The sequence below is a fragment of the Malus sylvestris genome, chromosome 16 (genome assembly GCF_916048215.2).
Source record: "Malus sylvestris chromosome 16, drMalSylv7.2, whole genome shotgun sequence".
Lineage (NCBI taxonomy): Eukaryota > Viridiplantae > Streptophyta > Magnoliopsida > Rosales > Rosaceae > Malus > Malus sylvestris.
The window spans coordinates 28049743-28062600 of record NC_062275.1 but is presented as its reverse complement, the minus strand read 5'-3'; the positions used below and the strand labels follow the sequence as shown (position 1 = coordinate 28062600).

General features: G+C 39.0%; 1 protein-coding gene across 3 annotated transcripts; it reads left to right on the top strand.

The window, feature by feature from the left end:
- The first annotated feature begins 347 nt into the window (after positions 1-347).
- On the top strand, positions 348-6781 carry LOC126608432 (uncharacterized). Of its 3 annotated transcripts, none has more exons than XM_050276303.1 (16): positions 348-503; positions 584-612; positions 709-820; positions 951-1048; positions 1387-1483; positions 1569-1658; positions 1768-1830; positions 1993-2067; positions 2156-2221; positions 2296-2373; positions 4823-4933; positions 5016-5093; positions 5186-5305; positions 5813-5856; positions 5957-5984; positions 6490-6781. In XM_050276303.1, the coding sequence occupies exons 1-16, from the start codon at positions 471-473 to the stop codon at positions 6502-6504; spliced, it is 1137 nt and encodes a 378-aa protein (XP_050132260.1). In that variant the 5' UTR covers positions 348-470; the 3' UTR covers positions 6505-6781. The 3 variants fall into 3 exon arrangements, with proteins under 3 accessions (XP_050132260.1, XP_050132259.1, XP_050132261.1); XM_050276302.1 differs by having other exon boundaries at positions 5924-5984; XM_050276304.1 differs by lacking the exon at positions 5957-5984.
- The last annotated feature ends 6077 nt before the right edge of the window (positions 6782-12858 follow it).

The following is a 12858-nucleotide window of genomic DNA, read 5'->3' as shown; positions in this document are numbered from 1 at the left end:
ATTGTAATTCAACCCATAATTAAAGTAGTTTAGCGTAATTTACCTTGTTTGTTGGGAATAAAATTTTACCTTTTGCCAAAACAAAAACAGAATAATCTTACGATATAAACCAACACACGTTATAGGAGGGTCCTAAATTCAACATTCAACCATGATCACTTCGCTCACGCCTTTTGTGCCGTCTGGAGACTGGCGCCATTTACTTCAGATCCCCTGCACTGAAACAAAGCCATCACATCAAAACCCGGCAATTAAAATACAACACGTCACTCTATAAACTGATCCACCCCAAGTTCCCCCAATTCTATTGGTGGATACACGAAACTTGAGTACACCGTTCCACAGGCGAATATCAAGAAACTAACCCCCTGAATCCAAAACAAGTCCGAAAAAAATTTGAAACACTGCTCAGATCTACTGAGGGACTCTCACTCTGGCTTCTCTATGTGCGAGCTTCCCTGCTTTCGACAATGGCAGCGACGGATGCAGACTTCCATCTTAGAGTACTATTCCTCCAAACCCTAACAAATGCACTTCCATTTTATCCTCCATTTTCTCACAATATCTTTCTGTTTTGGTGCAGCCGTCGCCTCAGTCTGCCATCCCAAACGGGTCAGTTCCCCACCTCCATTTCTAGGGTTTTTAACCTATGTATTATGGGCATTGTGTGTGTATATATGTATGGGTTTTTGAATTTTTGTGCTTCAGTGAGTTCGCATTTGCCGATGTGGGGAATTTGGAGCATTGCATTAAGTATTTGAATCAGACGCTTGTTACCTTCGGATTCCCGGCGTCGCTCGATCTCTTCGCAAAGGATCCGGTCAGTTTTGCTTTGGTTTTATAATTTGCTCCAGAAAAATCCCATCTTTTTTCTTTTTCTTTGGGGTTTTATTTTTTTATTTTATTTTATTTGATTTTTTTTTAAATTTGTATCTGCTGTAATTTGGTAGGTTTCTGTTGCTCGGACTTGCAATTGTATGTATGCCTTGGTTCAGCAGCGACAAAGGGATGTTGAATTTCGAGAGTCCGCTAACGAACAGAGACAGCGGTATGATTCTTTCTAAGACTTATGCTTATTTGTTTGGACTTAGATCTCTGAATCAACAATTTGAGTGGAAAACGTGTACAAAGTTCCGCCTTTTTGTTCTCGTTGGGGTTTTATACAAAATTTGGGTTAATTTACTGTTATTATGTATTTGATCGAGCGCATTGTGTTGCTTATCCTTTTGCCGAGCCGCTTGTGAGATTGATCCCTTCGACAAGTAATTCTGTTAAAAACGTGTTAAAAGATGTTTGTCCAATATGTATGGACCTTTAATTTAGTGAAAGTTTTCAAATTTCATTGTACCGAGTGATACCATTGCTTTGCTTTCTATATTGTTATAGGCTATTGTCAGACATATCAAGATTAGAAGCTAAAGTTGAGAGGCTTGAGGGGCAGTTACAAGTCAAAGACAGGGAGATAGCAACCATTACACGAACGGTTAGAAACTTGCATTTCTTTTAAAAGAAGTACTTTGTATTGGTCTTGTTTTTTTATTGATTCGTTGGGAATTCTCTTTGATTAGGAAGCTAAAGCTACAGCAGCTTTTAAATCCCAAATTGAGAAGCTACAGCAGGAGCGAGATGAGTTTCAGAGGATGGTCATTGGCAATCAGGTTGGGACATTTGAATTTAATGAACTTTCTTTTCAGAATTTTGGTAGCTACTATGTCAAAATGGACAAAAATTCTGACAAGTATCATTGCTATGTTGATGCTGCCAAAGCAAGTTAGGACTCAACAAATGCATGAGATGAAGAAAAAAGAAAAGGAGTACATAAAGTTGCAGGTATAATATTTCCTACATCTACATGTATACGTATCCTGTGAGGAGAACATATTGGCTTCCTTAGGCTTAGAGAAATTGGATTTTATATGTGACGACCGATGATTACATGAGTGGACAAGATATTAGATTTGGAAAGTAAGAGTGATGCCGTTCTAATTTCAGGAGAGGCTAAACCAAGTGTTGATGGAGAAAAAGAAGGAATCTAGATCAGGCATGGAGATAATGAATTTGCTTCAGGTACTCAAATGGTGCCTTAATTACCTTTTACAACATCAAGTTCATCCTCCTAATTTTGCTTCTCTCCCTTAATGTTACGTGCAAACAGAAAGAAGGGAGGCAGCGTGGAACATGGAATGGAAAGAGGGCTGATAATGATTTTCATAAAAAGATTGTATGTAGCTTAATTGACTTATTTAGCTTTTTGCAACCACTTTCTTGTCAAATTTTGACTTTACATTATTCCAGGTGGATGCTTATGAGGCAAAAAATCAAGAATTAATGGCAGAGAATTCCGATTTAAAGGCATTATTACGATCCATGCAGGTAATCTTAATCATTATAGTCAGTTTTGTGGGTCATGACTCCCAATTTTCACCAGGTGTACATATTTTTATATGCAGCATCTTTAAATATTTTCACCGACTGCCATGGGCATTTTTTGGAAAAACTAATAAAAAGGGCTTCAAAACTTTGAATTTTAACTAAAACTCATCTAATAACTTTACTAATGATAAGGACAAGAGAAAGAAAAGAAAGAAAAAAAAAAAAAACAAAAAACATCTTACCAAAAGCTAGTGCAACAAGAAAATGCTGGTGGGTTTGGTGCTGGTCATGTTTCTAGGAATTGCCGTCTATTTGCTGCTTTGTACCATCGACTATTCCATTTCTTCCGACGAAGGCGACCTTCTCAAGCGGCAGTTCGACCTTACGAGTAGGGAAATAATGGATGAATCTGCTGAGGGAAGGCTAAAATACGATGAAGAAGCTGAAAAGGCTACCAAGTGTATGAATAAACTCAAACAGAAAAAGGGATCGTTTGGGGAGGGTGATGGAAATGCTGCTACCATCAACCAGAAATTGTTGAATCTACAAAAGGAAAATATGGCTTTTAGTTGAACGGATGGAAGCCTTGAAACAAGAGTTTGAGGCTAAGAAGCTGAACTGCAGCATTTAATAGGTTAATATATCATCAAGGGTCAAAAGATTTAGCATAACCAAATTCACCACATTTTTCATTTTGTCCAATCCATATGCTCTCAACCACGAAACACACCCCATAAGCACTCCAGTTTGAAAGGTTTTATCTTCAGTGGTTACTTAAACCATCAAAGACATTTTTGGACGAGATCCATGTGCCCCCTTACAGCTCTTAATTCATCCTTATAGCCCTTACTTATCTTCATGATCAGGAGCCAATATAAATTGTTCAACCTTGAATGTACCATTTTCTATTCCTTGTAAAGTTCCTTCTTGAAGTGTTCAACCTTGAATGTACCATTTTCTATTCCTTGTAAAATTCCTTCTTGTAATAGATCTCCAAGATTTCTCAAAAAAAAAAAAAAAAAAAAAAAAAAGAAAAAAGAAAAAAAAGCGCATGCAACTGCACTTGCTTTTGACTTTGCAGCTTACCTGCTACCTCTGTTATTTGATCAAACGTGTTCGGTTTCAGAAATAGTTAGTTTAAGAAATAGTGTAGTATCCGTATTCAGTTGAAATAGTCAGTTTTCTGTTTAAGAGATAGTACTAGTACTCAGTTTAAGAAATAGTGACAGTACCCGTGTCAGTTTTCAGAAATAGTACCTGTGTTCAGTTTTCAGAAAGTCTGTGTTCAGTTTAAGAAATAGTGGAATACTCGTGTTCAGTTTAAGAAATGGTGAGGGAGATGAGGGAGAGTGTGTCATGCAAGCGCAGGGTCCTGTGCGTTGGTTTTTTATTACTTTTTTTTTTGGTTTTATTTTTATTATATTAAAATTGTGTCCTTTTCATTAAAGTTTATGTCATTTCATTAAGGTTTAAGCCCTTTTCATTAAATAAAGTTATAGGATGGTTTTTGGTTAAAATAAATTTTGCCCAAGCCCTTTTTGTTAAAGCTCCCTTTATTTTTTTCATCCTGTTTTTGGTCTTTTTGTGTTTTGCTGTTTCATGATAAAGAATTATTGAAGATGCAAGTTCATCGTTTCCAGTCCTACCAACAATTTAAATAGGTCAATTTTGTGTAATATTCCTGTTCCTGTAGGTGAGGGGAAAATACCAAAAATAGTGCTAGAAACATGGATTGTTATGTTGAAGCATAACTCTTTGAGCTATGTACATCAGATTAAAAATCAAGAGCGTAATTTCCTGTGCTTGAGTTTGGCAGCAGAAGCCATACATAGGGTTATGGGGGATAGGGCCTGTTAATGTGCTTTTGGTTTGTTGGAACTATTGTCCTAGTTTACTTTGGGGTGATGTTAAGTCGGTTTTTAGGACACCCCGTATATAATGAAAGTTCTGCTTTTTCTGCCTGAATATTTAGGATCAGTAAGTCAATGCTATTGTGGCAGCCTTTAGTTTTCTCCTTCTGCATCATGTTTCTTCATAGCATTTTAATTCCTATCCCTCTGTTTTTTCTTTAATTTGTAATCTTTTCTTTGGTCCCCGTTTACTTGTCTGTTTCTATCCTTTTTTTTTTTTTATGGGCATTTATCCTTGTGCCATGTAGCAAACTGATCTGTATCTGCATAGATATATCATAATTTGTGGATTCTTTTGTGATAGGAGTTCAACGTCTTAATTTTATCAAGTTTCTGAGTATGTTGAATATGGGCTTGGTAAGTGGGGACTCTAATCAGCACATAGGAAGCACCTTCCCCTTATCCAACATCTTTACTACACCATACTAATTTCATGTTTGTCATACTTTTCGTCATATATTTTTTTGAGGGAAGTCTCCAGTTTCTTTTTCTTCATATGTCAATGGGTCGTGACTTATACTGGATTGGTTGCCTTATAGGTTGATATGCGTGATTTCATAAATGCTCCAAATGGGCTGTCCAAGCAGTCCCGTGATGTAAATGAACGAGTTGAAACTGACCACACCCAGTCTCCATTGGGTGGGAGGACGGTATTACATTTTCTAAATGGTGCATGGATGAAATGTTTCATTGGTTCAAGACTATTTATATCACTGAGTTTACTTCTTGCAGGATGTCTTTGACTTGCCTTTTCACATGGCTAGAGATCAAATAGAAGAAAATCTTCGAAATAAGATGGCTTCCATAAAGGTAGATTGTTTTCCATTAATAAGTGTTTGTCATGAATCTTGCAAAAAGATGAAATACTGATGGCTTTTGTTTCTTATGTTATAAATTTGAAGGAGCGTATGGTTCAATTGCAAGATGCACAAAAAGAAGCAGAGGTTACATCTGAAGTAACCGAGAGGGAGCTTGAGCTTGAAGCTCAACTTGTCGAGGCAAGGAGCATAATTCAAGAGCAGGTCTCATCCTTTTACTCATATGTATATATATAGAACAATGATCCCCGCCCGGATATTTGGCATGTTAGTTGCCAGGCTGTGGATCATGACCTCATATTCAATGATTCTACCTAATCAACAGTTTTTATCCGCAGTCGGACAACATGACATGCTATATTGTCTGACATCTTATGACTTGGTTACCTTTTGATGCTTTTTCGTAGAATATGCTTAGATGGACTTCTTCTCCATCTATTCATCTTTATTTATTTAAGTTTCCTTTTTATTTTTATAGTGTCACTAGAAAAGTGCACAAAGTTGCAATGTTCCAAGGAGCTGAATCTCCAACTTTCTAGTTCTGTTTCAAATGCTCGAATTTCTTTGAGAATTTATATTCCCATTCAAGAATGTTATTCTTGCCATTCAGTTTGTGCAAGTAGAGTAGACTAGACATTTGCGGCAGTGTAATTCAACTGTTTATTATGTTTTTAGTTCAGGAATAAACATAGAGAGTTGGTTTTATTGCAGGCATCCATAATGTCTAAGCAATTGGCCAAGTCCGAGAGGCCAAGGTATTGCCCTTCTCCTTTTACTCATTCTGTGAAGTAGATATTTATATGGTTATGCATAATTATGTAGGAATCTGAATGGCGGCCATTTGAATTCTGGCAGGGATTCTAATATTTCATCACCTGCTGAGGTAAAAATAAGATTTTTATACAAACTTCTTCTAATCCTTAGGTTTTATTAAGATTGAGCTTCCATCGGGGATAAATTTATCTAAAATTTGTTGTGTTAAACAAAGGATAGATAGTCTTATTTTAAATAATGGCATAGCAAGTGCATCCAATATTACGTCTTGCATGGAGATCCTCGGAGTGTGGTTTTGGTTTGAAAATTGTGGATTAGGGTTTTTCTGATTCACATATGTTCGTCCAGAGTTTCCCCATAATTTTCTATGCTCTTTAAAGTCCTAATCATCTTATGTATGAATTGAAAAACTGCGTAAGTTCGGGATCATGTTTACTTGTTACCAATAGATCGTTCATGACCATGCTTTTTGAGATGTCAGCCTCAATTTCACCCTCTCAGACAGACATTTTTATACTGTGCTAATGGTCGCTTCTTGGCAAAGTAACTAACGAATGTAAGAAGTGCGATGTTAGCTACACATTCTTCTGATTTTGTTCTTGATTGATGTTCAGGGGGTAAGAAATTAACAAGCCTGGAGATGAATGTCAACAAGCATGTAAACTATTCTGTACTTTTTTCTGACCGAAGTATTCACAACACTCATTCGGTATGTGACTGTAACCTAGAAGGCTATTAATCTGTATTGCCGTGTGATTATTATATAGCTTTCCGGTTAATCGAGTTTTAGCTTGTCATTGTATTTTCATCTCTACTTTGTGCTTGTTCTTGCAAACTCCTCTCACTGTACTAGATCTCTCATTTGTTCTTTGCTATCGTTCTTATTGATTTTTGTTACCTTCACAACGGATGCCTTTTATAGAATAACAGCTTATATAGAACGAGTTCACTGTCACAAAAAGCTTTCCGATCCGGTAATTCAATGTCATGTCTTGATAAACTTACACGTCATTATTTTATTAGAACGAGATGCAACGGTGATAGTAGACCTGTCTGTTATATGTAAGTTCTCTCTTTGTAGAAACCCGAAACCATAATGTAAATTAATGTCAAATATTTTGTTATTTTGACGGTTGCTTAATAAGGGTTCTCTGCCTCCCTTAATAAGACTGATCACAACAGTTAAGTTGTCACATCACCGTCGTTAGTGGAGATATTAATGGGATGACAGAGGAATTTTTAATTTTTTTTTTTTGGTCAAAGAGATTTTTTATTATTTTTTTTGTTAAACGATAAATTTTGTTAAATTAGATGTTAGTTTAGTTAGTGATGGGATTTGAACCCACGTCGTTATGCAAGAGCTCAACATCTTTCCATCACTGTGGTAAATGGTCATTTGCGGTTAAAGAGGATTGGATTACAACCATTCGGAATGTTTAATATAGTTTGGTTAACTACTTCCTATCTAATCTCAATAATTAAGTAATGTAATCGTTAAGGCTTCAAATCTTCTGTACCCAAGATTTCTGCGGCAGAAGTATCAGCCGCTAATATTATGACATGTGGACACTTACTCAACAGCCACTTAACACCAAACCTTAACAATTTTTTTTTTTTGAAATATAAAAATAAGAATGAAGTACATCAAATTTTAAACCTTTTAGTATCATTCTAAATTGGTATCAATCTTTTAAAATATTCTAAATAAGTATTCAACCTATTTAAAATCTCACATATGTTAAGTCCTATTTAGTTTTTTTTTCGTTAAATGCACACATGACAACAATGTGTCCCACTTTTTAGTTTACATGGACACTATTAATAATAAAAATAACTTAAAAAACGACGTGAAGGTCGGGATATATCAAGCTCCCGCCAACTCCAAGCTCAACCTAGTAACCTACGACCACCAAAACCACATCCCAACCTTTATATTAAAAACCCACCAATTGAGTATATCATGGTTAACATTATATTAGTTGCCTCAAAATCTAAAATTCGAACATAAATTATATATTATGGAACCCAATGATATAACATATATTGAATTGAATTGAAAATGCACCCAAACTGAAATTACATCAGGAAGGCAATCTCCTAAAAAAGAAAAGGGCTAATAATTTAGATAGGGTTTTAAGGAGCTTGTTTTTGCTCATGTGATATCCTCATTCGGCGATTTTCGGCTAGTAAAGTTTCCAGTTCTTCTTTATAGGCGGAGAAGATAGTGATGGTCGCATCATGGGAGTCCATACTATTTCAGCAACATCCATAATCTTCTTCTTGATGTTGCCTCTTGAATTGTAGGGTGAAGTTGGTGGTTATGCATTGGGTTTGGATGTTATAACTTGATAGGGATGGTGGTGATCGTTAATGGAGGCCATGCTTCCACGACCTTCTATTAATTTTGGAGACAAGTAAACCTGAGTTAATTTAACAGAATTTTAATTGGGGCTTAACGGATGTACCTTTTCAATAGGTTATGTACTTGTTTGAAATATTTAAAAAGGTTAAAACCAATTTGAAATGACACTAAAAGGTTGCGGTTTTAGGTACTTAATCTTAAAATCTCTTCTACATTGCTCACAAGTGTAATTTTCTTACTAATTATGGAAAGTTTGGAGTGTCAAAAAAGATTTTTGAAGTGCTACACTTACCATCTATTTATACTATCACTTATACTATCTCTTCAATAAAGGTAAGACCAACTAACGCATGTGGATCCTATTTTTATTGAAGAGATACAAATAGATGTTTAAAATTGTTGTGGTCTATTTTATCTGACAGAGGGACTAGGGCCGGCGGCAGAGAGAGAGAGGAGAGAGATGTGTGTTTGTAGAATTGTAGGGGAATGTGTGTGTTGTTATCCCTCCTACATTGTGCATTTATTTATAGTAGTAAAGGGAGAAAAGATATTCCTTCTTCTCCAAGTAATACAAGTTGTAATAGGAAAGGATAACTAGAATCAAATCTTATCTAGGATTTACACAATCATACTTAAACTAGGAATGTTTACAACACTCCCCCTTGAGTGTGTAAATACTCAAGGTAGATTCAGCATCATGCAGAAGTTGAGGAAGTCGACTCGTTGGCACTGATTCCAAGGAACAACGCTTATTCTCAATAAGGTAGGAACTTGCATAAGTAGTAAGTCTCACTAAAAAACCCTAAGGCTATGGCAAAAACCCAAGTAGGGACAAAATCCATAGTCTAAGGAAAAATGCGTGAGAAATGCAAAGTCAAAAGAAACGTCTACAGGACGTCATCAGGGATATGACCAGCCCAAGGTGGGTGCCTCGTTAAAACCTAGTTAGGTAGCAAAAACCCAGTGGAAAAAATGCTCCTAATCGTAGGGAAAAAGAGTACATTAAGATCAAGCAAGTATCTAGAAGATACTCCCCCTGAGTTTGACATAATTCCAAAGAGAAATAGCAAAGTTACAACTCAGAAAGTTTACGCATACCAATTCCATGAACAAGCTTCTGAAACGTCGCCTTCGGTAGTGATTTGGTGAAGAGGTCGGCCAGATTGTCTTGTGATCGGATTTGCATGACTTCAATCTTCTGATGCTCTTGTTGTTGATGTGTAAAGAAGAACTTCGGCGCAATATGCTTGGTGTTGTCTCCTTTGATGTAACCCTTCTTGAGCTGTTCGAAGCAAGCTGCGTTGTCTTCGAAAATCGTCGTCGGGGCATTAACGGCGGGATGAAGATCACAGGAGCTTCGAATATGGCCCACTACTGCTCTCAACCAAAAGCATTCCCGAGTTGCTTCATGTAAGGCGAGAATTTTAGCATGGTTAGACGAAGTGGCAACTAAGGTCTGTTTAGTTGACCTCCAAGATATTGCGGTGCCTCCAACGGTAAAGACATAACCCGTTTGAGAACGCGCCTTGTGCGGATCAGATAAGTATCTAGCGTCGGCATAACCAACAAGGCGAGAATCAACCCGATGAGCATAGGGTGCGGCATCACTCGAGGATTCGTAGGGATAGAATAAGCCCAAATCCGTAGTACCCTTAAGGTAACGGAAGATGTCTTTCACGCCAGTCCAATGTCTGCGTGTTGGTGCATTGCTGTATCTTGCCAAAAGATTAACAGCGAAGGAGATGTCGGGTCTAGTGCATTGAGCTAAGTACAATAAAGCGCCTATCGCACTTAGATAAGGAACTTCAGGCTCCAAAATCTCTTCATCATCCTCATTCGGACGGAAGGGATCTCGTTTTGCATCTAGCGTACGAACGACCATAGTAGTACTCGAAGACTTCGTTTTATCCTCATTAAAACGGCGCAACACCTTCTGGGTGTAGTTCGATTGATGTACTAAGATTCCATCCGAACAATGCTCTATCTCGAGACCGAGACAGTATCGAGTCTTACCTAGATCTTTCATCTCAAATTCCGACTTCAGGTGCGAAGCAGTTCTCGCGAGCTCTTCAGGAGTTCCGATGAGATTCATGTCATCGACATATACTGCAACAATCGCAAATCCGGAATGTGACTTCTTAATGAACACACAAGGGCATAGTTCGTTATTCACATATCCCTGACTAGTCAAATACTCACTTAAACTGTTATACCACATTCTTCCGGATTGTTTCAAACCGTATAGTGAACGCCTCAGCCGAATTGAGAGCGTGTTCCGGGGTTTGGAAATATTTGAACCAGTCAATGTAAGTCCTTCGGGAACTTTCATATAAATTTCCGTATCAAGATCCCCATAGAGATACGCGGTTACTACATCCATCAGCTGCATATCCAGTTTTTCGGAAACTACCAAACTGATAAGGTATCGAAAAGTAATCATATCCATAACGGGTGAGTAAGTTTCGTCATAGTCAATCCCGGGGCGTTGTGAGAAACCTTGTGCTACAAGACGAGCTTTGTAACGCACAATTTCGTTCTTCTCATTACGCTTCCGAACGAAAACCCACTTGTAGCCAACGGGCTTCACATGTGGAGGAGTAGGAACTACAGGTCCAAACACCTTACGTTTCGCAAGTGAATCAAGTTCGACTTGGATTGCTTGTTTCCAGTTTGACCAATCAGCTCTACGTCGACATTCATCAACGGAACGCGGTTCAATGTCATCGCTCAACATGATCTCAGTAGCTACTGCAAATGCTAATGCATCGTCGACAATCATCTCATTTCTACGCCACACATCATCTAAGCTAGCATAATAGACCGAAATCTCACGATTCTCGGGAGGAGGATTCGTCTCTTCAAGGACGCTTCCATAATCTAGAATTTCCTCATGAGTTGGGTAAAATGAGTAAGCGATAGTCGGATTCACGGTAGGCTCTTCAGGACCTTGTGCCGTGGTTTTCCTCTTCCGGGGGTGTGAATCCTTTGAACCAAGGGGTCTGCCACGCTTTTGTGTAGGGGCAGATGATTGGCTAGCCGCTAATGTACGTGGATCACCAGAATTGGTGTCCCGGGCTTCCAGGAGGGTAGTCCGTCGTACATTTGGTACATCCATCTTTGCAGGCGTATTCGCAGCTGGAATATGTGATCTTGTCACGCGCGCTAGATCGGTGAAAGCATCTGGCATGCTCTGAGCTATGCTCTGGAGATCTAATATGCGCTGCACTTCAGCTTCAGACTGAGCGGTGCGGGGATCTAAATGAGACAAAGTGGGAGTCGTCCACGATAATTCGCGTCGTTCATTTGGAACGTTGACGTTCTTATCTCCCCCTAACGACGGGAAGACTGTCTCATAGAAGTGACAATCCGCAAAACGAGCGGTAAACAGATCGCCTGTCAAAGGTTCTAAGTAACGAATAATCGAAGGAGAATCATATCCGACATAGATTCCCATCCTTCGCTGAGGCCCCATTTTTGTACGTAAGGGCGGCGAGATCGGCACATAGACCGCACAACCAAAAACGCGCAGATGCGATATGTCGGGTTCGCATCCGGTGACCAACTGAAGGGCACTAAATGGTTGTGTCGCAACAGGCCTCATGCGGACCAACTTTGCTGCGTGCAATATTGCATGGCCCCAAGCAGCGATCGGGAGCTTGGTACGTATGACCAACGATCGAGCAATCATTTGTAAACGCTTAATGAAAGCCTCTGCCAGGCCGTTCTGGGTGTGAACATGGGGTACAGGATGTTCAACTTCAACCCCAACCGACATGCAATAGTCATCAAAAGTTTTAGATGTGAATTCTCCAGCATTATCCAATCGAATAGATTTGATCGGATAATCAGGGTGGTGAGCCCTGAGCTTGATAACCTGAGCCAACAGTTTGGAGAATGCAGCGTTCCCTTTGGACAACAAGCACACGTGTGACCAACGTGTAGAAGCGTCAACCAAAACCATAAAATATCTAAATGGTCCGCAGGGAGGTTGAATCGGTCCACAAATGTCCCCCTGAATCCGTTGTAGAAAAATGGGAGGATTCGAACGAATCTTGTCATAAGAAGGCTTAGTAATAAGCTTTCCCATAGAACATGTTTGACATGCAATTTCATGGATCGAACCTAAGCTTCGGGTTAGTGGATGCCCGTGTGAAGTTTTGAGGATACGGCGCATCGCTATTCGTCCAGGATGTCCCAAACGATCATGCCAAAGTGTAATTTCGTGCGCGGTCCCTGTGGTAGGGCCGGCCACATAGTGGCATTATGGGGCGTATGGTCGTAGTATACAGACCACTCGGGTTACGCTCCATCTTCTCTAGAATACGCTTCTGGCCATATTCGTAGGAAGTTACACACAGAAATTCAACTCCGTTTTCTACGTGGGTTTCAGCGTGGTAATTGTTATCTCTAATGTCCTTGAGACTTAGTAACGTTCTTCCGGAACGTGGAGAATAGAGTGCCTCAGCAATGGTCAAGATTGTACCATTGGACAACATTATACGTGCCTTACCGTATCCTTCGATCAGGTTGGATGGGCCTGAGAGGGTTGTCAGAGGTGCATTCTTAGGTACGAAGTTAGTGAAATAGATGCGTTCACGCAAAACAGTATGCGTGGTTGCAC